At 45.2% G+C, this 22,913-nt stretch overlaps 2 protein-coding genes across 3 annotated transcripts in view; one reads left to right on the forward strand and one right to left on the reverse strand.

Moving 5' to 3' along the window:
* The window catches only part of Rasa3 (RAS p21 protein activator 3), a 118,812-nt gene that overhangs the window by 11,058 nt on the left and 84,841 nt on the right, over positions 1-22,913 (forward strand). The window lies entirely within an intron of this gene.
* On the reverse strand, positions 1,261-13,683 carry LOC105742159 (uncharacterized protein C17orf105 homolog). Of its 2 annotated transcripts, XR_002821091.1 has the most exons (4): positions 13,582-13,683; positions 2,889-2,969; positions 1,945-2,162; positions 1,261-1,777 (listed from the first exon to the last, which is right to left on the reverse strand). XR_002821091.1 is itself a non-coding variant. In XM_023715184.1 (3 exons), the coding sequence occupies exons 1-3, from the start codon at positions 13,657-13,659 to the stop codon at positions 2,064-2,066; spliced, it is 258 nt and encodes an 85-aa protein (XP_023570952.1). In that variant the 5' UTR covers positions 13,660-13,683; the 3' UTR covers positions 1,261-2,063. The 2 variants fall into 2 exon arrangements, 1 of the variants encoding a protein (XP_023570952.1); XM_023715184.1 differs by having other exon boundaries at positions 1,261-2,162.

Genomic DNA, 22,913 nt, shown 5'->3' on the forward strand with positions numbered 1-22,913 from the left:
ATATACTGAGGTCTGTGGTCCATTTCAAATTAATTTTGTGTATGATGAAAGACAAAAGGCCACACCATTTTTGCATGGGGACATCCAAGTATCTGAGCACCATTTGTTGAAAGAATGATTCTTCTCCATTGAGTGTTCTTAGCATCTGTGTCAGCCAGCTACCCATGACTGTGGTAAAACACCTGACATTAGCAACATAAAAGGGTGAAGACTTACTTTGGCTCATGGATTCAGAGGTTTCACTGCATGGTCTGGGTTCATTGCTTGGGGCTGGAGGCAAGGCAGAGCACCACTGTGGCACAAGTGTGTGGAGAAGGAGGCTGCTCACCTAGAGGCTGCCAGAATCAGAAAGAGAAAGAACCAGAAGAGAAGGAATTGGAAGGCCACATTCCATGACTCCCTCTCTTCAAGAAGGCCCTACATCTATGGACCACGTTCCTTTAGCATCACCCACTGCTGTGGTACCTTACTAAAGAAGAGTTGGTAAAGACAGGAAGTAGTACACACCATAGGTACATTCTTGACAAGAGTTGCCAGTGTCTACCCTCACAGGGGTTCTTTTAACTCACCAATGGGGACACATCACTCACTGAGACTGCTTGGAATCATTCATTGGCATCGACACGCCCGCTCCAAATCCAGTGGAGCTGGATGCTCTGACTTGGGCCCACGGGGCCGCCCCTCTGAGGCCTGTGCGCAGAGCTGCACGGGAAACACCTGGAAAGAGACCAAGGCTCTTGGCTGCCTTGATAGCCCACCAGGTGACGGGGAAGGGTTCTGTAATGCAGAAGGCCACACTTCACATTCCACACTCCAGGAGAGAGTGTTCTCAGTTCAAGCCCAGATAGGGCCAAGGTCACAGGCCAACCTCAGGTCCATGGCACTGCAGGGGCCAGCACCTCCCCAGTTCAGTCCTCTCTCTGTCCATCCAGAATGACCTGTCTGGTTCTTCTGTGGATGGCAGTCCTGCGGCTTCAGGGGAAGCTCATGACGTGTGAACTCACATCCAGATGTGAAGGGCCTGCACTTTCCAGGCCAGAAGGTTGGAGACTTCCCATGTGGGAGCCCCTCCTGCTGTCTTATCCACGGTTCACCATGACTCTGGGCCTCTGGGTTGGTTACCAGCTTGAGGCAAGGAGCTCTGAGCAGTGATTTTATACTTAGGTTAAGATCTCTGATTTCACAATGGAAAGTGATTACAGCTCTCCTGTGTAGCTACAGTCAAGGAGCTCATTACTAACAACACTGCTCTGGCCCTGAGCCTTTCAGGGACCATTTCTGAGGTTAGAAACTGGTGGCTCTCCTTGGACACTCAGATAAACCCAACAACAGAACTGTGTGAACTCTACATAGTTCCCTCCCTACAACACTTCCTGCCTCCTTCCTGTGTCATATACCCTGTGCCTGAGGCTCCACTATGGATTTATTTGATTCATTGTGATTTGGAAGCCACCATGAGCTCTGGAGACAAGTGTAGGTTGAAGGTTTTACAGGGTTCAGAGTGCTTCTGCACAAGACCTTCAGGGCAATTCCCATCATCCCCACAAGCTCTCACATAAAGGGAGGGACAGTGAATCTCCAGGAGCTCCCAAGCTGCGTGCAGAGCTTCAGGTCCTGAGCTCCACAGCCTGACAGGGACCTGCCAGTTCTGCTGTGTGAGCTGACACCTTCAGGGACTGCACAGCCTTAGCTTGTGCCTTAGGCACACCTGTGTCTGCCATGGTCTAGCTGCAATCTTGGCCAACTTCTGTTCTTCCGTGTACTTCAGTTTCTCCACCTGTGAAATGAGAAGAATGACAGCCCCACCTCCCTAAACCACTCAAAGGGTAGAGAGCTATGTGATCCAGTTTCCAGCAGCTGTCACCAGAGGACCCTTTCTTATAGTGGCTGGGGACTAGGCTTAGGTAGGTGGTGGGTTCAGGCCACTGTGTGGGTATCCCTCACCATGGATTTCTAAAAGACAGTAGCCTCTGCTCTTCAGTTCACCTGCTCCTCCCACATCCTGCCCAGGACCCTGGCTGCCGGTGGGAGCTTCTTTGTTATCTCCTGTAGGTGGCTTCATTTCAACAGTCAGTCTGTCTCCTGGTCCTCATGATGGCAGCCACTTTCTCCAGGAGTAGGTGGTTGTTCTTGTTAATGATGGAAATCTGCTCCTCCTCCATCTGTGGACAGAAGGGGCCTAGGAGAGTAGGGCTTCCTTTTGGCACACTTGAGGCTGGGATCCTACACCCACCTAGCTGCTGCCATCAACAGAGGCTGGGGGTGGGGGGGGGGAGCTGCTAGCTGGGAGGTGCCCGTGCAGAGCCATAAGAAAAGTGAGGGTGTGCACAGCCTGATGTAGTTAGGTTACTGTCTCAAACTGACATGAGGCCAGCATGCTGATATTTCATATTTTAAGAGAGATGAGACACATACTTCATATTATACAGAAGAACAGGTGTTTGAACCTGGGGGAAGGAATGTGCCCTCCGTTGTAGGCTTTCACACTGGCTGCTGTGCTCATTTGCTCAAGTCCTGCTCCTTGCTTGTCTGTGCAGCTGTCTAGACATTGTTACTTGGAGGATATAGACAGGGACACAGCTCAGTGATGTGGAGACATTGCTATGAGCAAAACCATGTGGTTCTTACTCAAAAATGGCCTGAACTTCAGAAATAAATGTTCTGAGGTGTCCAAGAAGTGTTCTGGTTCAAAGAAATGATGCTGATTAATGATTCTGGGCTCAGCTACGTAAGTGGCCACTGTGACCAGTCCACCTGTGTCTCAGACATGAAGGCCAGGAGAAGACATACAGGGCCAGTCACTGGCTCCAGATGCCTCCCCCTTGGGCTGTTTAATGTGCACATATGGGAGTAGCTAAGACATTGCCAAGGGAAAGTTGAGAAGTTACCTTGAGCTTCTTGAACTTCACATGGAGATGGGAGAAAGTGGATGGGGTGCGAGTGTCCATTAGAGGCTGGGCATTCTGGACCTGGAGCACAAAGCAGATGAGTGGTTAAGCAAATAATGAAGTGAGCCTAATTGAGCAGTCTCTGGGGTACAAGGACTGGGGATACTGTTAATGATAGAGCCAGGGTTCTAAATCAGCAACACCAGAAAATTATGAATCCTGACCTAAAACAGAAAGTAATGTTGCCTGGCAAGGATAGGCAGCCAAAAGAAAGGAACCATGGTTTACATTCCATTGGACAATCCAGCAAGTACAAGGTAAACATACGTATGTGCGAACAGCCACAAAAGTGTCTTTTGCAGTATACTGAAGGACATCCTTTGCACAGAAGCCTACTGAAGATGAACAAGACGAAGGAATGCACCCCATGCTTTCACCAAATTGTCCTTGTGCTCTAGCCATGGCCAGGACAGGGAATCCTGTTGCGTGCCACCTCGCGCTATCTGTGTTCTCCAGCAGTGGTCAGGACCAGCGTCCTCAACACCACCAAAATGATCTCTGCAGCGTGTACGTGGTTCAGAATCATGCGACTAAGTGAGAAAACATTTATCTTAAACTGTCCTAGACTAGATCAGTGATGGCACACCTTTTAGAACTTTCAGTAGCAACACCAGCTGAGGCATGCGTGTCATAGGTTTGCCACCACTGACTAGATGCATGTGGTCTGTGTATATTATTGTTTGCAACAATAGGCATCCACTCTGTGGAGATCTTTGATTTCTAGCTTATAGCTGATAAGCTGAAGATGATAGCATTAAGAACTGTGATGCAAATCAGAGCACATCTAAATGGCAAAATATGCAGTCCGAAGATCACACCCATGTGTCCTTGACTGATGGACAAAGGCCCCAGTGCAGTGAAGTATCAGGAGGGGCAGTATGTGAGGTATTCTGGAGACCACTCAGGGAGAGGCAGCAGGGGAGTGTTAAAACTCTGTCCCTGTATGGGAAAAGGCAAGACTGAGGCAAGTGGCATTTGGAGTTGCCAGATGTCTGTGGGGTGTGGATAGGGCTGGATGAAGGGAAACAGGAGACAGGTGACAAGCTTCTGTGACCCTGGGGATACCTGGTCATCTCCAGCCAGAATGCAGTGGTGAGTGGGGTTGGAGCATGGTCAGAAGATGCTGTGCAGGATGGTCTGGATCACCATGTGGGGCTCCCAGAAGAACATGTGCTCTGGAGTCCAAACATTTCTAAGATTCAACACCGATACTAGGAATAAACCCTAGCTTGCTTCATTGCAGAATCGTGTTTTCTTTTAAATACCCTGTGTCCCTGCTTTACCTCTGACACTGGACACTGGGCAAGCAAATCCCTCTGGGGAAGAGCTAGGGGTGAATGTGGAAGCCATTGTGGTAAAGATTAGTGTGGGCAGTGCCAACTGAGGCCAGGAGGGGGCAGCCTGCAGATCTCAGGAGAGTACAGCGCAGTCTACACAGGGAGAAATGGGTCTCACTATGACCTAATGCTGACAGGCAAAACCAGTGTTACAGAGACACAGGTACTGCAGTGCCCCTGGTCTGGATGCTTGAGAAGGATTGGTCCCATTACACTGTCCTTTAGTTAGAGATGCATGTACTTATGAGGAAACCTCAGAGAAACATGGTGTGAGGCATGTTCTAGAAACAAGTACCTTCTGTGCTTAAGAAATAAGCATGTCACAGCAAACAAAGGACATTGAGGGAACTGTGACAGATCTAAGTGCCCTAAAGAGATGGGACAAGCACAGAAAGCGACGTGTAGGCTGGATTCCATTCTGGGGAGGTGCTGGTATGCACCTTTCAGGACAGTTCAGAAGCTGAAAAGTGGACTGTGCTGTTTATGTCCAGTCTTAAGTTTAAAAACAGTACTGTGGTTTCATAAGAGAAATTTTTTCTTGGGTAACTACAATGAGATATTAAAGGATAAAAAGATAGTGTTCAACATGATCTCAAATGGCTTATAAATAAATCAAGAGAAGGAGAGAAAGGGGAGATTTAGAGAGATCTGGGTACAAGTCTGTGGGAGCTGGACTCTTAAAATAGTCCTCTAAACTTGACATTACTTTGAAATCAGAAGGCCACTGTCCTTCTCTGCTTACTCCCATTCTGTGGCGTCAGTCTCCCAGGCAAGCTTCCCTGAATGGGTTTGCCCTATCATCTCTGTTCTGGCCCACGATGGTGTTCCTGCAATTCACACATTGTACTATTTTGTGTTTTAAAATATATGGAAATAGTATCTGACCATAATTACCAGTCTGGTCACTCAAAATTGTGTTTTAAACTATTATATAAAATTTCAAACATAGACAGAAATGGAAGAGTGCGATGAACCCATGCGTCAACTCCGGCCCCTGTCACTCACTACCCCTGCCTCTGAGCTCACAGCGGAGCAAAGCCAGGACAACACAGCCTTTCATCCACTGACACTTTAATTTGTATTTCTAAGAGCTAGGAAATCTTTTCAAAAACATAATTGAAATTCCATGATTTCGCTAAAAATGGCAATGATTCTTTAACCCAATGCTCGGGCACTGCTCCCATTTCTGCTGGTACCCCACCCTGTCTCCTCCCGTCCTCTCTTCTTCGAATTAAGCCGCAAGTAAAAATGCCCAGACACTGTGATTGGTTTATAGGGTTCCTTTGAATGCATTCTCCCCATTACTCCACTCTCCAGAAACCAGATCATGTGTCCTGTAGAGTTTTTCAATCTGTACTTTGCAGATTGCATGCCTATTTCTGTAAATTGATATTAGAATTTCAGCTCATTTTTCCCCTTTGGCAAAAATAAACCATGGGTAGTTGTGTGAAATTTTGCCAGGAGGTACCAATTTCTGCTTGTTGTGTTTTGTGGCATTAGGTGCAGTGAATGATTCCAGATCCAGTACTTGTTTGAAGTAGAAACTTGACTGAGGTCGAAATATTCTAATTCCATCATTCATGCTGCATTTATTTGGTAAAATACTAGGAAGACGAACTTTGCCTTGACAGGCTAAATGCTGCATTCTCCCTATTTACCAGTTTTGGAAGTAGCAGTGCGTGGTGTGTTTCTGTCTAGCAGTTCCTCTGATTCCATCTTGGGCCAGCCCGAGCCTCTTCTGCAGGCCAGGCCTTCTTGTCGGCATTAGCATTCTTGACTGCTTTCTAACCTTCTAGTTTCAGGTGGTATATGGTTTGTGAATGTCCAGCGAAACCTGGAGCCCCCACTCTATGACCAATTCTAGGACAGGGCATTTTGAGGACCTTACAGTGACAGTTGTCACTGTCAAACGTTGTAGCTCCCAGCTGCTGCTGTGGATACACCACACGCTTTCAGCACTGTACTATATTCCTGGCAAGCCTCCTACGTCTCAGCTCCTTTTCTCTGCTACTGACATTCCCAGTTCTGAGTGATAACAGCAGGATGGCTTTCCCTTGTCTTGAACCATAGGAGCAGAACTGACATTGCCACCACTAGCATGGCTACTGAAACTCTTCTCTCCGCATTGCTTTGTTGTTGGGGTCTTGCTGCAAGTATACAAGTTACTGAGTTGGAGCTGTTCCTCTCAGTGCAGTTATGGCACTGGCTGCACATACATTGTTAATTTAATTCTCAATAGTTAGGAATTATTTTTAAATTTAATTTTTGTCTTGGCTACTTTTCTTTTGTTGCTGGGACAAAATACCCAACACCCCCAAATTGAGGAAGGAAGGTTTATTTAGCTCACAGTGTGTGGAGGTTTCAGTCCATACTTGGCTGGCTCCAAGGCAAAGTGGCACATGACAGAGAACAACAAAACAACAGGAGCAAAAGGGGAGAAACAGTGGCAGCAGCAACAGCAGCAGAGAGAACAAGTCTCTCTTCTTGTGGGCTTGAGCAAGTGGAGCTTCAGGACTGGATTATGCTCCTGTGGAAAGGGCTGCAGGAATGGGATATCTCTCCTGCTTTCCATACTTGAGGACACAGCATTCACCCCTCTTGCCCTTCTGCCTCTTTCTACAGGTCCTGTAAGTGAGATTAGACAGAAGAAATAGAGGTATGTAGAAGAAAGACAAAGAAACTATAACTTGAAGAGAGCCCCGGCTCCAAAACATGCCATGTTACTCCAGGGTACGATGGCTTTCCACCCCGGGCTGTGTTTTCCTTCCAAGCTCCTCATGCCTAAATTTCTTAGAGTCTTAAAAATACAATAAGCCCATAAATTTGGTCTGTGTTTTGCTTCTGATATTATAAATCCACAAATTCCACACTCCCACCACTTTCAAACAAATAGTGGTATTAATTGGGTGCCATACTTCTAAACTTCAAACACATGCAAATGGTTTGCATTCTAGCCTAGTTGATAAAGTCGATTTTTAATTTAGCTCAGTAACAGTTAACCTGAAAGATAGGAGACACATAAATAATTCAAAGACCAAGCATCTCAAATATTTGTCTTGAGGATATCCCAAGACCACACAAATATCCTGCATCCCAGGCTACAATGTATCTCACCCTTATGCTTCTTTGATTCTGCCTAGTAAATCTGCCTGTGTATTTCCCTGAGGTGTCCTGAAGAACTTTTCCACAATGAAAAGTCGAGAACCTCCCTGCTGGTATGAGCACTCAGCAAGAAGGTCTTAGCAGACACCACAGCTGTGCCCTGGTGTGGCTTTCAGCCCCACGACTGTGAGCCTAGGTTCCATCACAACCTGTGGTGCTCTAAGACAACACTACTTTCATTCCAATTTTAACTTGTGATAAGTCTATCTGACTATCTGTTCTCTTCTTATGCATGCTCAGTTTCAGGGTCTGAATTGAGGTATTTTTAATATTTACTACCATAAGCTAGTTTCCTCTGTAATTATGCTTTTTCTTTTCAGTGTTTCCTGGGATTTTCTTTTTTTCCTTTTTGAGACAAGGTCTCTCTGTGCAGTTGCTGGCCTTGAGCCCAATTTGCAGCCAGGATGGTCTCTAACTCCCAAAGATCCTCCTGCCTTAACCTCCCAAATGCTGGGATGATAGGCATGTGCCACCATGCCAGGTGAGAATTTTTATATGGCCTTCCAAATAAGCTTGCTTTTTTTTATGTATTTGGTACAGGATCTCACTACACAGCTTGGACTTTACTGACCCTCCTGAAATCCCCAGTGCTGGGATTACAGGTATGTGCCACCATGCCTGGTCTTAGCGGTAGGCTCAGCATGCCCAGGGGTGGGGCTGGTATGGCATGTGGTGCTGGAGATTGAACTCCAGTCCCTGCACTTGCCTAAGCAGGTGCTTAGTCTGTTGAGCTATCTCACCAGGCCCAGAGAAGCTTTCTGAGGAATGCATCTAGCTCCACCAAAAAAAAAAAAAAAAAAAAAAAAAGGTACTAGTATCTAGATTTCAGTAAGGGCATACACTAACTCAGTGGATAGTGCCATCATTATAGTATTATTTCTCTCCAAGAAAAATTACCTCTTTCCATTTGGTCAAATTGTCTGTGACAGTTTTCAGGAATGCTTTCTACTGTCCTTTTTATATAGCTGTGATATTGTGAAATATATACTTAGCATACTAAATACATATATTTAGTATTTCTCTTCCCATTTCCTGTTACACAACTAAAATTCTTGGACTTTTCAGCGTGGTAAGTATCTTTGGATGCTAATGAACTGATTGGTGGGTGGGGCTCCCGGTTACTATGTGCAAAGAGGGCTGGAATTTCATTGCCACCCCAAACCTCCCAGAGGAGAGAACGGCTGAACTAAACTGATCACTTAGGGTCAATGATTCTGTCAGGCGTTCCTCCATCAGGAAGCCCCCATAAAAACCCCAAAAGGAGGGCTGTGAAAGGTTAGGTATAGCCCTCAGCCTGCGGATCTGACGCTGGCTCCTGGTGGAGGGCAGCAGGAACTAAATCGAGTTATAGGAAGCTCAGCTTGTGTCTGCTGGAGGATCATGGCAGAGCTGGTTTTTGGTGGGAAGCCTTCACATATCTGGGGTCACAAGGTTGTGCTAGGAGAGTTTAGTTGGAGCATGTGTTTTCCTACAGCCTTACTACAGACTTAAGCACTTCTCACTAAGTTTCTGTCTGGGTGTTTTAGTCTCTTTGTTACTATTGTAAACAGCATCTCCCATTTTATCTTCACTTTGAAAAAAAACCTCATTATTCATTTTCTCATATAGATCTCTTCCATGTATTTTGTTAGACTTATACATAAGTGTTTCATTTTTTGAAAGCAGCTATTTTTAAAATTTCAATTTCCAGCTGTTCATTGCTGGTATGTATGAAAGAAATTATTTTTGTTTAATTTTGTTTTGTGAAATGGTTTTGATATGTAGTTTAGGCTGAATTTGAACTCACTCTGTAGCCCAGGCTGACCTAGAACTCATGCCTGATAGGTTCCAGCCTGAGTATGAATTGCTAAATTATTATGGTCCTGATTCAACATGGCTGAATTCCAAAAACAATAGCTTGTCCTCCCAGGGACCAACTCCTCCTTCATCCCCAGCCCTGAATACCACTTCCTTCTACCTTTCCCTTGCCACAAGGGAGTCCCCAGTCAGCTCCTTAGATGTCACCGAACCTGCCCCTCAAATTCTGTCCCTACCGAAGGTCCATAAAAATGTCAACTTTCCTTTGTCTCAGGTCAGAGGACTCCCCCATCTCCCTCAAACCGTCTCTGTGTTCTCAGAATCAGTAAAGCCTCCCTTTCCTCTTCTGCTTCTCTGCCATGCTGGAAAAACCTAACATGCCAGTCTTCCTTCTTCAGCCTCCTGAGTGCTGGTACAGGCATGCACCAGCATATCTGGATATTAGCAATTGATTTTTTATCTAGTAACTTTATACTCATTTAGTTGCTTATTACTTTCAGAAGATTTTGTTGATTCTTTGTGATTTTAAAAATAGGCAACTAAGTAATTGGCAAACCAAGACAATTTTATTTCCTTCTTCCCAATGAATGTGCTTTTTCCTTTTCTTGAGTGATGGCATAGAACTTCCAGCAGAATGTTTAAGTGGACTCGTGAGAGAGGCCATCCTTGCTGTGTTTCTGATCCCAGGAGAAAGATGTTAGTTTCTTGCTATTGAGTATGATGTTAGCTGCAGATCTTTTGTCTTACTCAAATTGAGGAAGTTCCCCTCTATTCTAAGTATATTGAGTTTTTTGGACTAGGTATTAGATTTTGTTAAATACTCTCCCTACATCTGACATGACTCTCGTTATTATCTGATGTGATCATGTATTTTTCTCCCCATTTTTTTAGCTTGTTATGATGCGTTATGTAGGTTTATGAATGAAAACTCAGGCTTGCATACCTGGATATATCCCACTTGGTTGAAGTGTTTATTTTAATGCAGTGTTGATTGAAACTTGCTAATGTTTTGTTGAAAATTTTTACATCTATGTTCCTGAGATATATTGGCCTGTAATTGTCTTGTAATGGGTTTGGTTACAAGGTATTGCTAACCTCATAGAATAAGTTAGGAAGTACTCCCTCTGCTCCTACACTTTGAAAGAAATTATAGAGAACTAGCATAATTTCTTGTATAAAATTTGGCAGAAGCCAGCTAAATAACTCAGCAGATTAAAGCACCTTCAAGCAGGTGCAGGGGCCAGGGGTTTGATCCCCAGGCCTGCCATGCTGGCCGCTGAAACTGGCAATTAAGACTGGGTATGGTGGTGCGCCTGTAATCCCAACTCTTGGGAGGCTGTAAACAGGTGTGGATCACTATGAGTCCAATCTAGTAGTGAGACACTGAACACCCTGTAAACCCTTCCCTAAAATACAAACAATAAGTAAATAAATAAATTTTTAAAAAATTTTGGCAGAATTTACCAATCAGCCCCTCTGGGCCCATAGCTTCCTGTTTTAGAAGATTAATTATTGATGAAATTTCTTTATTAGATATAGGCATATTCAGATAATTTAATTGTTCTTGTGTAAATTTTGGCAGGTTGTGCCTTGAAGGAATTGATTTGGTTTCTTCTCTAATGCTTGCTCCTTTTTTCATGTAGACCAAGCTTCTGACCTGTATCATCCTCTTTTTTTCTGGAGAACTTTTAATGCTTTTTGCTAAGCAGGCCTGCTGCTATACAATTCCTTCAGTTTTTCTGAAGTTTTGTTCTTCATTTTTAAATGATAATTTTTTCAGGGTATAGAATTCTAATTGTTTTCCCCACTCCCCTCAACATTTTAAGTACATCCTTGCTTGCATGGTTTCTGAGAAACCGTGATTAATTTTAAATTGTGTCCTTTTATGGATCAGGATTTTTCCTCTGGCTTCTTTTAGGATGGTTCTTTATCTTTGATTTTTCTGTGGTTTGAAAATGCTGTACATATTGGACATTTGCCTTTTTGATCATTTTGAGCTTCTTGGATCTGTGTTTTAGGGTCTGGTGGCAGTCTCAGGAAAATTTTAATTTATTGTTTCTTTCAGCTTCCTCCTCTGCTACCTGTTACAGCTTTTGTAGTTACCTCCCAGTGCTTGGATACAATGATCCAGTGGGGGTTTTCCTCCTAGTCTTTGTTTTCTTGACTTAGGGAGGTTATTAGGGTTTGGCTGTCCTGAAAGTCCTTTTGTGATTCATGAGGAAACTCAGTTTCCCTGTGGTGGTCTTATGAAGCTAAGACTTTTGGATAGTGAGAAAGTCCTGTGTCCCCTTCCCCATGAAGGGAGTCATAGCTCTTACAAAAGAAGCTTCCTGGCTTCTCTCCCCTTCAACCTGTGAGGACAAACACCGCAACAAGGCACCTTCATGGAAACAGTCATTGTCAGGCCCTGAGCTCCTGATCCTAGGCTTTGCTGACTCCAGAACTGTGATCAATGGATCTTTATTTTTTGTGAATTACTCAGTCTGAGGTACCTTGTTATACTGGCAGGAATGGACTGAGGTGAATTTTCACTATTACATAATTAAGTTACCAGTCTGCCAGTAAAGCTATCAGGTGGGAGGCCAGGTGGCATGAAAAAGAAGCAGGCATTTCTGAGAGAGACAGCAGAATGGCAGGACAGGGCGATTCCATGTGGCAGTGCCAGACTGCCTACTACACACGGTGGTAAGGTGGGAAGAGCAGTTCTGTGGTTGAGGCACTGATTGCTGTGAGCTTTGTGGCCTAGAGGGAGATTTGGAGGCTCCACAAGAGTCCCAGTGTCCTCCTTGTCACACCCAAGTCCCTATGTTCTCAGGGATTCCCAGCCCAGCTGGATGCAAAGCTACCCTAGACCAGGCACACCCTCTGGTTTTCACCCTGTTGGTTAAACGTGAGGTGGAGCAGCCTCAGTTTTAGTGGATCCAGCCTGTGCTCAGCCTCACAATTCTCCACCTGCCCATTCTGTTCCTTGTTCAGTGAGGCCTTGGGGTCTGGGCCTGTCCTGTTCTGCCTGCCTGTGCTGTGCTCTGCACCCTGGTGACAGCCCCACTGGATCCCACCTTCCCAAGGTCCTAACTCTCTGTTCCTTCAGCAGAGCCCTAGAGGACTCCAGGCTCTGCTCTTGCTGGGCACTCCCTGCCTTGGGCCTTAGCTACCACCTCTTCACCCACAACTCCCTCCTCTCCAGCTTCTTGGTCTCCTGTGTCCATACCGCATACTGTGACCTGTGGGGCCTCCTGTTTCTACCCTGCTCACCCATCTGTCTTTACTTCTGTCCCTCCCAGGAAGATATGTAATCCTTTTCTTAAGCACCTTTGCTGAATGGTGGCTTCTCTGGGCTGAGCTGTCCTCGGCTCCAGGGGTTCTGGCTTGCAGGCTGTGACATGTTGCAGAGCCGTGTATACCCATGCCACGAGCCTGTGTGCCCTAACCACCTTTGAACTCAAGCCTACTGCCCCAGACTCAGTTTCTCAAAATGGCCACTAAGACCTCTCTCCAGTCACTCACTTATGCCAAGTGGTGCTGACTCTCTGCCCATGTGGGGAACCTTCCAGTCCATAGGGTAAAAAGAATAGCACAGCATCCTTGAGGTGTAATCCTGGTGGTCACTCAGAAAAGTAACAAGGAGGACATGCCATAGAGGTGAGGCACGGTCATTGTTCATGGAGCGGTAAAGCAGATGTTAAATCCTGGGTATGTGTGTCTGCCACAGTGGTGTGACAGCCAAAAAGAAAGCATATAGACAGTGACTCCCTGAGATCACTTACTCCCTTGGAGTAAGGCCTCTGATAGTGAGGGCAGCCCTGCAGAGAGTCCAGGAGGCCTGGAGCAGTGCTGCGTGGGGGTTAGAGAGGCTGGGGCTCCAACTCACGTCCTCCTTGTCTCAGCTTCCCAAGAGGCACAGAATATGGGTCTGTGCCATCACACGTGGCTGCAAACTCCCTTTCCTGGGAGTGCTTCCAACCTCGATCCACACAGACATAGACTGAACATAGAGTGAGCAAACAACCCTATGACTCTCAGAGGGCGTGTGGCAGGCTGGGCATCTACCCTGAGCCACAAGGAGACAGATTTAGACATCCTCGTGGGGTACAAAGTGGCTTTTAGGGCTTGCTGGCATGTGCAGTTTTGGTAAGGGAGAGCACCCTTAGGTCTGTGTTAAATTGCTCGTAAGATTGGGGGGTGAGAATTAAGTACTGTACAGACCTGCTGAAGCTGGAGAGTGGATGGGCCTGCAACACGGTGAAGCCTGTTAGGAAGTGCAGGTCAGGCTGGCCCATTCCTCAGTCTGCCTTTAGTTTTTATTCTAATCATAAGCAGGCAGAGTATTATCCTACCTTTGCCCGGTGGTCCCAGTAGGCCTTCGTCCAGTCCCGATGGGCACAAGGGGAAGTCAGATGGGGGGCTCGGTGCATCTCCACAGCCTTGCTCCCTTCAGAGAGGAGCAGCTGGCTCTGCAGCCAGGCGTGGCTGTTTGTGGGTCATGTGACCCTGTTGCCATGGTGCCTGGGGTTGGTAGGGGGAACAGCCTGGGTAGCTTTGGAGCTTAGGATCACGGCGAGGGAAAGACAAAGAAGGACTCTACTTCCACTCCAGTGGGCAATTTTTTGAGATCTTGAATAAGTTTGCACTGATGTTGTGATTACAGCTGCTCAAGTTCCCTGGTACAGGAGAGGAAAGAAGGGGCCACAGGAAGTCACTGGACCCAGCTCTCCATGGCAACTGCCCTTTGCCTCTCTCTGTTCCCCTCCGTCCCCTCTCTCTGGCATTCTTTCCTTTCTTTTATTTATTTATTTATTTATTTATTTATTTATTTATTTATTTATTTATTCATAATTTAATGAAAAACAAATAGCAATGAGACAGTTTCAAACCAAATTGGTAGGACATTCTTTCCTTTTTAATTTTTGTCTTTTTGTAGGTCCTCCTTGTTCCTTTGAGTCTTATCTTTGAATCATTTTAAGAGTTTGGAAATTAAAAATATTTTATTCTCAGCATAGGTGGCAGATTTTCATTGAATATTTTTCAGTTGAGTTGAGAATCACTTATAGAGGTTTTACACATTGGAGCCCTTCACCTCTTGATTACTTTTATCGGGCTGGGACAGGCTTTCCTGAGCTGATCAGTAGGAATGACATGGGGTGGTAGCATTCTCTGGGGCCATAGGCACAATTCTGGAGCTAACACAATGAGTGGTGGGTACACAATGGTAACCTGCCTCTCACTCAGAATCCCGCCCTCCATGACACTACATCATCCTTTGAATAAAGCTTTGTCCTGCAGAACCTCTGGATAGATGTCACTCACTGCTCATAACTCATTGTTATCCTTCATATATGGACAAAATTGGGGCATTTTGTGAGAAACTGTTCTGCATATCAGTTTGACTCAGTGGTTGCCAGTCTGAACAAACAGCCAAGTTTAGATCAGTTCAGATGCAGAAATAATATGATGTGAATGAGATTAAACCACAACACTCTCCTGATAAGCTGCAGGCAGCCAGGCTCCTTGCCCTCACCTAATGAACTTCACATGAACTAATGGTGTTTACAAGTTTGGCAAAAGACTTTTTTTTTCTTTTCAAAGTTTTATTGATAAACATATAACAATGAGACAGTTTCAAATCAAATCGGAAGTACAGTTTCAACAAATAACGCACTACATATATTCTTTTTAGTGGTTAATTGCTGTACAAGATGCAGACTTGTGATCCTATTTACAAACACCATTAGAACAAATCATTCTATTCATTAAGACAATGCAACTATATATCTACCCCAACCACTTTGAATACACAGATACAAAATGGACATTCATAGGTATACCCCATTTGTCCTAAGTTCCGTTACTGAATATTATAGGTGTGTAAACTCAGCAAAATATTCTAAAAGAGTCCAGTAGCCCATAATAGCATGGCAAAAGACTTTGCAGGCTGAAAGATAAGAGGTTGTCAGATTTTGAATGACTTACTTTAATACAGAATTGTTCTCAAGAATTAGCTTTTCAAAAACTGTGCTTGTATAGCAAAATATGGATGTAAGAATTGTGACCTCACAGCCAGTACCTGAAGACATAAGGCTTACTTAGGATTCTTAGTCTATAAAATCTGCATGTCATATTCAAGGAGATTCCATTAAAATAAATAATTTCTTTTACCCAGTTCCTGTAAGTTATCAAAAATAAATAGAACAATCCCTGTACTTATTAATTGTGATAATGACAACTCAATTAAGAAATGCCCTCAGCGGGTATCTCCCTAGCTCAGTGGTCAAAGTGCCTGCCTAGTAGTGCGAGGGCATGAGTTCAATCCTCAGTGCCAACAAAAACAAAAAGAAAACACGAATTCAATTTTTAAAAATGCCCTCAAGATTAGTAAAGCATACTTCTGAGTGTTTGTGTGGGTCGGGGAGGTGTGCCTGTTGGTACTATATTAGTCAGCATGCCCACGCTGACAAAATACCCAGCACTCACACTGTGACTTAAAGGAGGAGAGGGCTATTTTGTCTCCTGATTTCGGGCCACGGTTGGACGGCTGCACAGCAGAAGCACCAGGGAGGAAGGGCGTGGCACAAGGAAGAGGTTCACCCCAGGCAGCCAGGAGAGAGAAGAGAGGAGCAGCACACTTTTCTTCTAGGTCGTGCCCTCCAGGAACCCACCTCCAACAAGGCCCCTTTCCTAACAGCATACTCAGTTACTGATCTCACCAATGGATGCATCCGCTAAAGACTATGGCACCCTCATGATTCAGTCGCCTTCCACACATGTGAGATTTTAAGGGACATTTTAGATATAACCGGTAACAGAACTATAAGGTTCCAGGCCAGCCAAATAGCTCAGGGGATTGAAGTACCTGCAAGCAGGCACAGGGACCTGAATTTTGGTCCCTGGGCCTGCTGTGCTGGCCCTGCCCCCGGGGTGCGCTGTGACGGCAATTGAGACGATGTGGTGACAAGCGCCTGTAACCCCAGCTCTTGGGAGGCTGTAAACAGGCAGATCACTACGAGTCTGATCTAGTAGTGAGACTCTGAACACCCTGTAGACCCTTCCCTGAAATACAAAAAGTACAAAAATATAAAGAGAACTATAAGGTTCCTAGGCCTTTACTCTCTGGTGGTGTTTCCTTGCCTGGTTCCTGCTGCTGTGAACTATGCAGCTTTGCTCTGCTGCACCCTTATCTTCCTGCCTTGGAACCAAGTGGCTATGGACTAAACCCCCTGGAATTGGAGCCTAATCTCTTTTCCTTTAAGTTGTGGGTGTTATGTATTTTGTTTAGCAACTGGGAAGCTGGCTTAAAAAACTGGTACCAGAGATAGGTACTAATTACACCTGACCTTGTGAGGAAAAAAAAAACTTTGGAATTGATTTATGGGAGGAGTTTGAAAAGATTTGACTAAACAAGGCTAGAACACTATAAAGCAGAGTTTTGTGGGCTCTGACAGGAGCTCAGAAGACCAGCATTGTGATAGAAATACAGATACTAAGGCCAAGCTCTCGAGGTTTCATATGGGACTAGGACTTCATAGGCAGTTAGACTAGGGGCCATTTACATTGTGGAAAAAAAATGTCTACATTTTGCCCATGCCCTCAGACTTTGCAGGAAACTGAAATTAAGAATAGTGGGCTATCTGGTGGGGGAAATTCCAAGGCAAGGCAATGTCAAGACTCCAACATGCAAACTGCTAGCTGTTTTAGCCAGATTTATGATGAGAACTGCAAATAAAAACAAAACAGAAAAATTTGAAAATCTTAGATTTTGGCCCACTTATCAAGTAGTTGTGGTGGGTGGAGCTTAGCATAATTTAAAAGAAACCAGGTACTTCATACAAGGGCAGGAAGAAAGATGCCTTGAAGACATTTAAGAAATCAGCAAGGTTTCACTCACTACAGGCTCCAAGGTGAAATAAAAATGTCAACCTTTCATTTGAGAAGAAGGTCCCAGGGCCCCGGTTTTAAAAGGACACTCTAGGAATTGGTTCCCTGGGATTCGTTTCACCATGCTCAGCTATCTAGGCACTCAGAGGCCACTGTAGCTGTGGTCAGCATCATCCGCATGATGGTGGTGTCGCTAGTGCGTAGAACATAAGAAATGTGGGGTCAGGAAAGCTTCTGGTTAGACTTTACCAGGAGAAGGAGTGCCAAGTGTCTTAGTTACTTTTCTCTTGTAGCTGAGACAAAATACCCAACGCCAAAAGTTAAAGAGGAAAAAATTTACACAGCTCACAATTCTTAGCAGTTTCAGTCAATAATTGGCTGGTTCCAAGACAGGCAGAGGGGTATGGCAGAGGGGCAATCTGTCATGGTAGCAGAAGACAGCAGAAACAACAGGAGCAGAAGGGGAAACAAGCCTCTTTTGGCCCCTTTTATCTTATCCAGATTGTTGGGATTAGGGCGGTGCCAGTCCAATCAGTGGACTGATCCAGCAATCACTTACCCTTAGTCCCATCTCCCTTATTCCCAGCATTGCACTATGAATCAATTACAACTCTAGATGCAGCTGCCTCCAAAAAAAAGCCCTGTCTAGGGGGCTGGAGAGATGGCTCAGTGGTCTAAAGCACCTACTTGGAACAAGCTTGGCAATGCACAGGGACCGCGGTTCGATCCCCCAGCACCACATGCCAGCCAGCCCCGCCCCCTGGTGGGCTGAGCTGGCCACACACACACACACACACACACACACACACACTAAATAAATGTAAAATAAATAAATAAATAAAATAAATTGAAAAAAAAATCTTTAAAAAAAAAAAAAAAGCCCTGTCTAAAAGTACATGAGGATTTGGAGGGACACCTAGACACAAACGATAACACCAGGCAATGATCCTCTAAGTGGGCAGTGTGTGAAGTAGCTGTGGAAGTGAAGGAGACCCGAGGAAGTTGGAGGTTCCAGGAGTGTGGAACATCTGTTGAGGAAAGTTGCAGGCAGTGAATGGAACCAGCCCTAAAGAGGACTGTTGGATGGTGCTACAGCCAACAAAGCTGTGGGGTTGGGCCTGTCCAAACCCTCTGGGGCCTACAACTTATTACCATGTGGCCCAGAGACCATATACAGAGCTACAGAACTAGATTTTTGCCCTACTGGGTTACAGTCTTGTTTTGGTCAAATTTTTTTTTCTATCTTCTATTTGTATTTTGTAATGGGAATATACCTTGGAATTATGTACATTGTTCTTTTATTTTTACAGACATTATCAGCTAAGAGTTCACTTTGAGTCCAGAAAAGACTTGGACTTGGGCTTTTGAAAAATGTTGAGACTTTTGGGAGGCAATTAGTACTTTCAGGATGTGTTCAGGATAGTTGTATTATGTGAGGCAGAATTATGAACTTGCTATTGTCTTTGTTTGAAGATTAAGTATATTTTGAGATGGTTCTGGTTGTAAAGCTGATGTAGTGGATTGTGGCCATTAATCTTAGAACAACTTGACTGGATCATACCCAGGGGATCAGTGAAATACCCTTCTGGTGTGTCTGTGTGTGTGACTGAGGTGTGGCCGTGGGTCCTACATGTGTTCTCTGTCCCTTTCCTCTCTGGTATTTTCCCCTGTGCTCTGCTTCATAGTTATGATTGACTAAGGACCTCTGCTCCATCATGTCCTTCTGCCAGATGCTCCTGGAGCCTGGCAGCTGTGGACCAAAAATATTGGCCAGGAAGCTCTCCTCCTTGAAGTTGTAGCAGGTGTTTTACCTAGCAGTGGGGAAGCCAGCACAACCCAGATTCAGGAGGTGCCCAGCAGGCGTCTGTTTGCAAGGATGCTGGAAAACAGTACTGATGGTTCTGAGTGATTCCACGGTACCCTAGGGTTGTGCAGACAATGTGGCTGGCTCTCTGCAGGCCTTATCTTTCATTCTTCTGGCAGGGTCTCTGTGTCTAACATGCAGAGAAGTCCCTAACAGTACTCTATAATTGCCAATTTGAAGGGCAGTGGGGGCTGTGCTCTACCTGGATTCATTTACTTGGATGATATGTGAGCTGAGGAGAAAGTGGGTGTAAAATGTAAGACAGGTATAGTCTCTCTGCTGAGGGGGCCCAGAGACTCAGTGCCTGGCTGGCAAGCACAAAGTCCTGAGTTTGATTCCAGGTTGAAAAAACCAGAAAACAAAGTCTGTCTACTGTGTGGGCATCCAGCTTGGTGTGGGTACACCACCTGGATATGCCTAGACTGATCCAGTGAGTTCAGGGACGTATCAAGAGCCATTCACCAAGGGCCTGACCATATTTGCTTTTCAGAGACTGCTAGCCAGCTAATGCTGCATGTGCAGCCTGGAGGTAGAGCCTGAAAAGTCAGACCTGACCCTGGACAGCCATAAAGCCCACCATTACCTCTGTGCCCTGGCCTTTAATGTACCTTCCAGGCATAAAGGAAGTTTGGTTTGCAAAAAGATCAGACTAGAAAAGTCAGCTAACCAGCAGCTCCTTGCAATCTGTCTTAAATATGTGGTCTTACACACAATGGGGGATCATTTATGAAAATGGAAAGGTGGAAAATCTGGAGAGGTCAGTTAATGATATCATTGTTGGTTTCTGCAAAAGTACTTGTGCGCCAGGATCCAATCTCCCTGGTCCACATTATATTTCATGGGGTTTATATTAAGCAGAAGACTTAAAAAAAATCTTGGATTAGATTTAAATGTCTGATATTGTCTAGTTTCTATTGGTATGCTGCAGAACCGAAAAGCAAGGGCCTATTTTGGGCTATGATTATAAAGATAATGCCTTTGTGTTCAGCTTTAACCTTAATTGATATTTTGTACATTATTAACTTTAATATTGTGCATCTTAGAATTGCCTTGAAATGTCACCAAATGATGCTCTGTAAGGGCCATTATATATATATTAATTACATAGACGATAATATATAAAGTTTTTGGTATACCATACAATGAAATCCGTATTTTTGTGGCACTGGGGATGGAACTCAGGGCCTCACACCCGCTAGCACATGCTCTGCTGGCTGAACCTCTACTCTTTTATAGCCCTTAACTGTATCTTTAAGTCTGAGCTTTGGTTTTGTGTCTTCTCTCTGCCACCAAAGACATTGAATGTTAAAATCAACCAATTGGCTCAACTCAAATTCCATAAAAACTATAGTTTAAGGACGGATCTAGGATTCCTTCAGCTTTGAGGGCAAATGTCCTACCATTATTTTATTTATTTATTTATTTATTTGTGTGTGTGTGTGTGTGTGTGTGTGTGGCCAGCTCAGCCCACCAGGGGGCGGGGCTGGCTGGCATGTGGTGCTGGGGGATTGAACCGCGGTCCCTGTGCTTTGCTAAGCTTGTTCTAAGTAGGTGCTTTAGACCACTGAACCATCTCTCCAGCCCCCCCGCAACCATTATTTATTATTGACACGTTTGGTGTGAACCACACAGGCATGTGACCCAAAGAGCTCCAGAGATGCCCATGTCCTACATGGGGGCTGTGCAGCTGAGCCAGCCCATTCCCAGAGCTACCTGGGACCCCACTAGAGTGGATCTCCTCATCAGGAATAAGAAATGATGGCTAAGCTGTTCTTCATGCCTGTGCCGGGCTCAGGTGTTGTCCTTGCACCTCTGGGGACCCTGGTAGGGCTCTGAACTGGATCAGAGGGTCAGGTCCAGTAGGAGAAGACAGAAGACTCAGAAAGAGATTCCAGGTAGCTGCAGTAGACAAGGGCCAGGGCAGAGAAGGGGGAGCTCATGCTGGCTCAGCAGCCAGTAGCTGCCAAACATGAAGTCAGGGTGACAGTAGGCTGAAGATGAGAAAAGGCAAGTCTCCCTCCCTGTTGCCCTAGCAAGGCTGGTATCCTGGGCCTGCAGAGTGATGCTACCTGGAAGCCAGATCTAGAACCTCAGCAACCTGAAGACAGGCAGGAACTCTGTGGAGGAGGTCACTGGAGGAGGGTAGGGTAGCTGTATCTACTGTGTCACGAGGGGCAAGGATCAAAATGAAATCTCTGCAAGTTGCAGCATTCTCTAAAATTTTAAGCACAAAAAAATTTCAAAATATTCAGAATTTACCCATATGCTGGGTAATGCATTGCCACACATTCAGAAGCCTGGAATCATACAGAAAACATTCAGAATAGAATTTTAAGAAATTAAGCAATGTGCTTCTGAGGTCAGGAGTGGGATCGGGTTGTCACTGTGGCCATAAGTGACAAGAGATTTTTTAGGGTTTGCTGAGTCTATTTGTTGGGTATCTGGAGAGCTTGTGTGTTTGTTCTCACATGACACTTTGGGCCACCACCCTCGATATGCCTTGTTATGAAATATTTCCTTAGGAACACTGTCTGGAAAGATTCACCAAGTGCTCACTCCTGCTCTGGGAATGTTAAGGAGCTGACCTAGAAGGAGGGAAAGCTGTACAGCCACATGTGACTTTTGGCAACTGTTTTGTGCTAGTGGAAGCTACAGCTGCAGTTCCTACAGAGGCTTGTCACTGGTCCCCTAGGATTGGAAGACTATAACTGTACAAGGAAGTGCAAAACCATTTTCTCTTAGATGTGAAGGACTCAGAGCCTAGACATCCCTGGAAAATTAATTTGTTAGAGGTGGGAAGAATACGAATTTAATTTTTTAAATGGATTTTATCATATTTGTTGGGCTATTTTTTAAGACATCTATTTGATGTGCAAAGTAGGCCTTGATCACACCATTACAGCTGCCCCTCACCCTGAACACCACTCTGATAGCCATCGAGCTTGGGCAATCTTGGACAAGACAAGATTTTCACTTAAGAAGACAGATAGAGCCTGTCAGCCTCTTGGCACCTGGCCGTCCTCTTCTGTGCTCCCACAGCTCTTAGTCACATGACCCAGCTACTTCTTTCATTTTTTTTCTTTTTTTGAACTTGAGGGAAGGGTCTACAGGGTGTTCAGAGTCTCACTACTAGACCGGACTCATAGTGATCCACCTGTTTAAAGCCTCCCAAGAGCTGGGATTACAGGTGCTCAATGAAATTATCTCTTTAGAAACTGAAATTGGGATTTGAATGCAGCTGGCCCCTAGTCTCAATTGTCTCAGTGCGCCCTGGGGGTGGGGCCAACACAGCAGGCCCGGTGATCAAACCCCTGACCCAGCTACTTCTGTAGGTCTGTATTTCTGGCTTTAATGTTTGCCAATGTTCTATGGCGCCTGCAGGGAGAGCACAGACCCAGAGAGCACTCAGCTGTAAGTTTCTGGCCCATAAGAACCCTGGGGGAAGCTCGGGAAAGGAAGCCATGCCCGAGTGAATGAAAAGCAGATTTGAATTTTCAGTCTAGTTTTGCTGGGAAACAGGACACACATCATGACCCCAGGGCATTCATGCCAGGAGTGCACAATGCTTGGCTCAGATGAAAGCCACAGCTGTGGATGTGCCCTTACTAGTCAGGCATTCTGGTTCCATGCTGTTTGCAAAAGCACCCTGTCCTACCCAGGGCTTCCACCCTAGTTTCCTTTTTTATCAGGCTATGGAATATGTAACACTTTCAGATCGGAACGACAACAGCTTTTGTGCTTTTTTAGAGCAGCTATTTTTTATCTCTACTTATTGATCTTTAAGTCTGTCATCTGCAGGGGAGGTTCCCTTCTGGGGTGACACAGGCAGAAACAGTGGTGTCTCAGTGCAACAGCTAATCCTGGAGGACAAACATCAGCATTGCCTACAAGAGCTGTGCAGAGTGCTCAGGGAGGGCGGATCACACAGAACCC

The sequence above is a fragment of the Octodon degus genome, unplaced genomic scaffold, assembly GCF_000260255.1.
Source record: "Octodon degus isolate 3935 unplaced genomic scaffold, OctDeg1.0 scaffold00039, whole genome shotgun sequence".
NCBI classification, from domain to species: Eukaryota; Metazoa; Chordata; class Mammalia; order Rodentia; family Octodontidae; genus Octodon; species Octodon degus.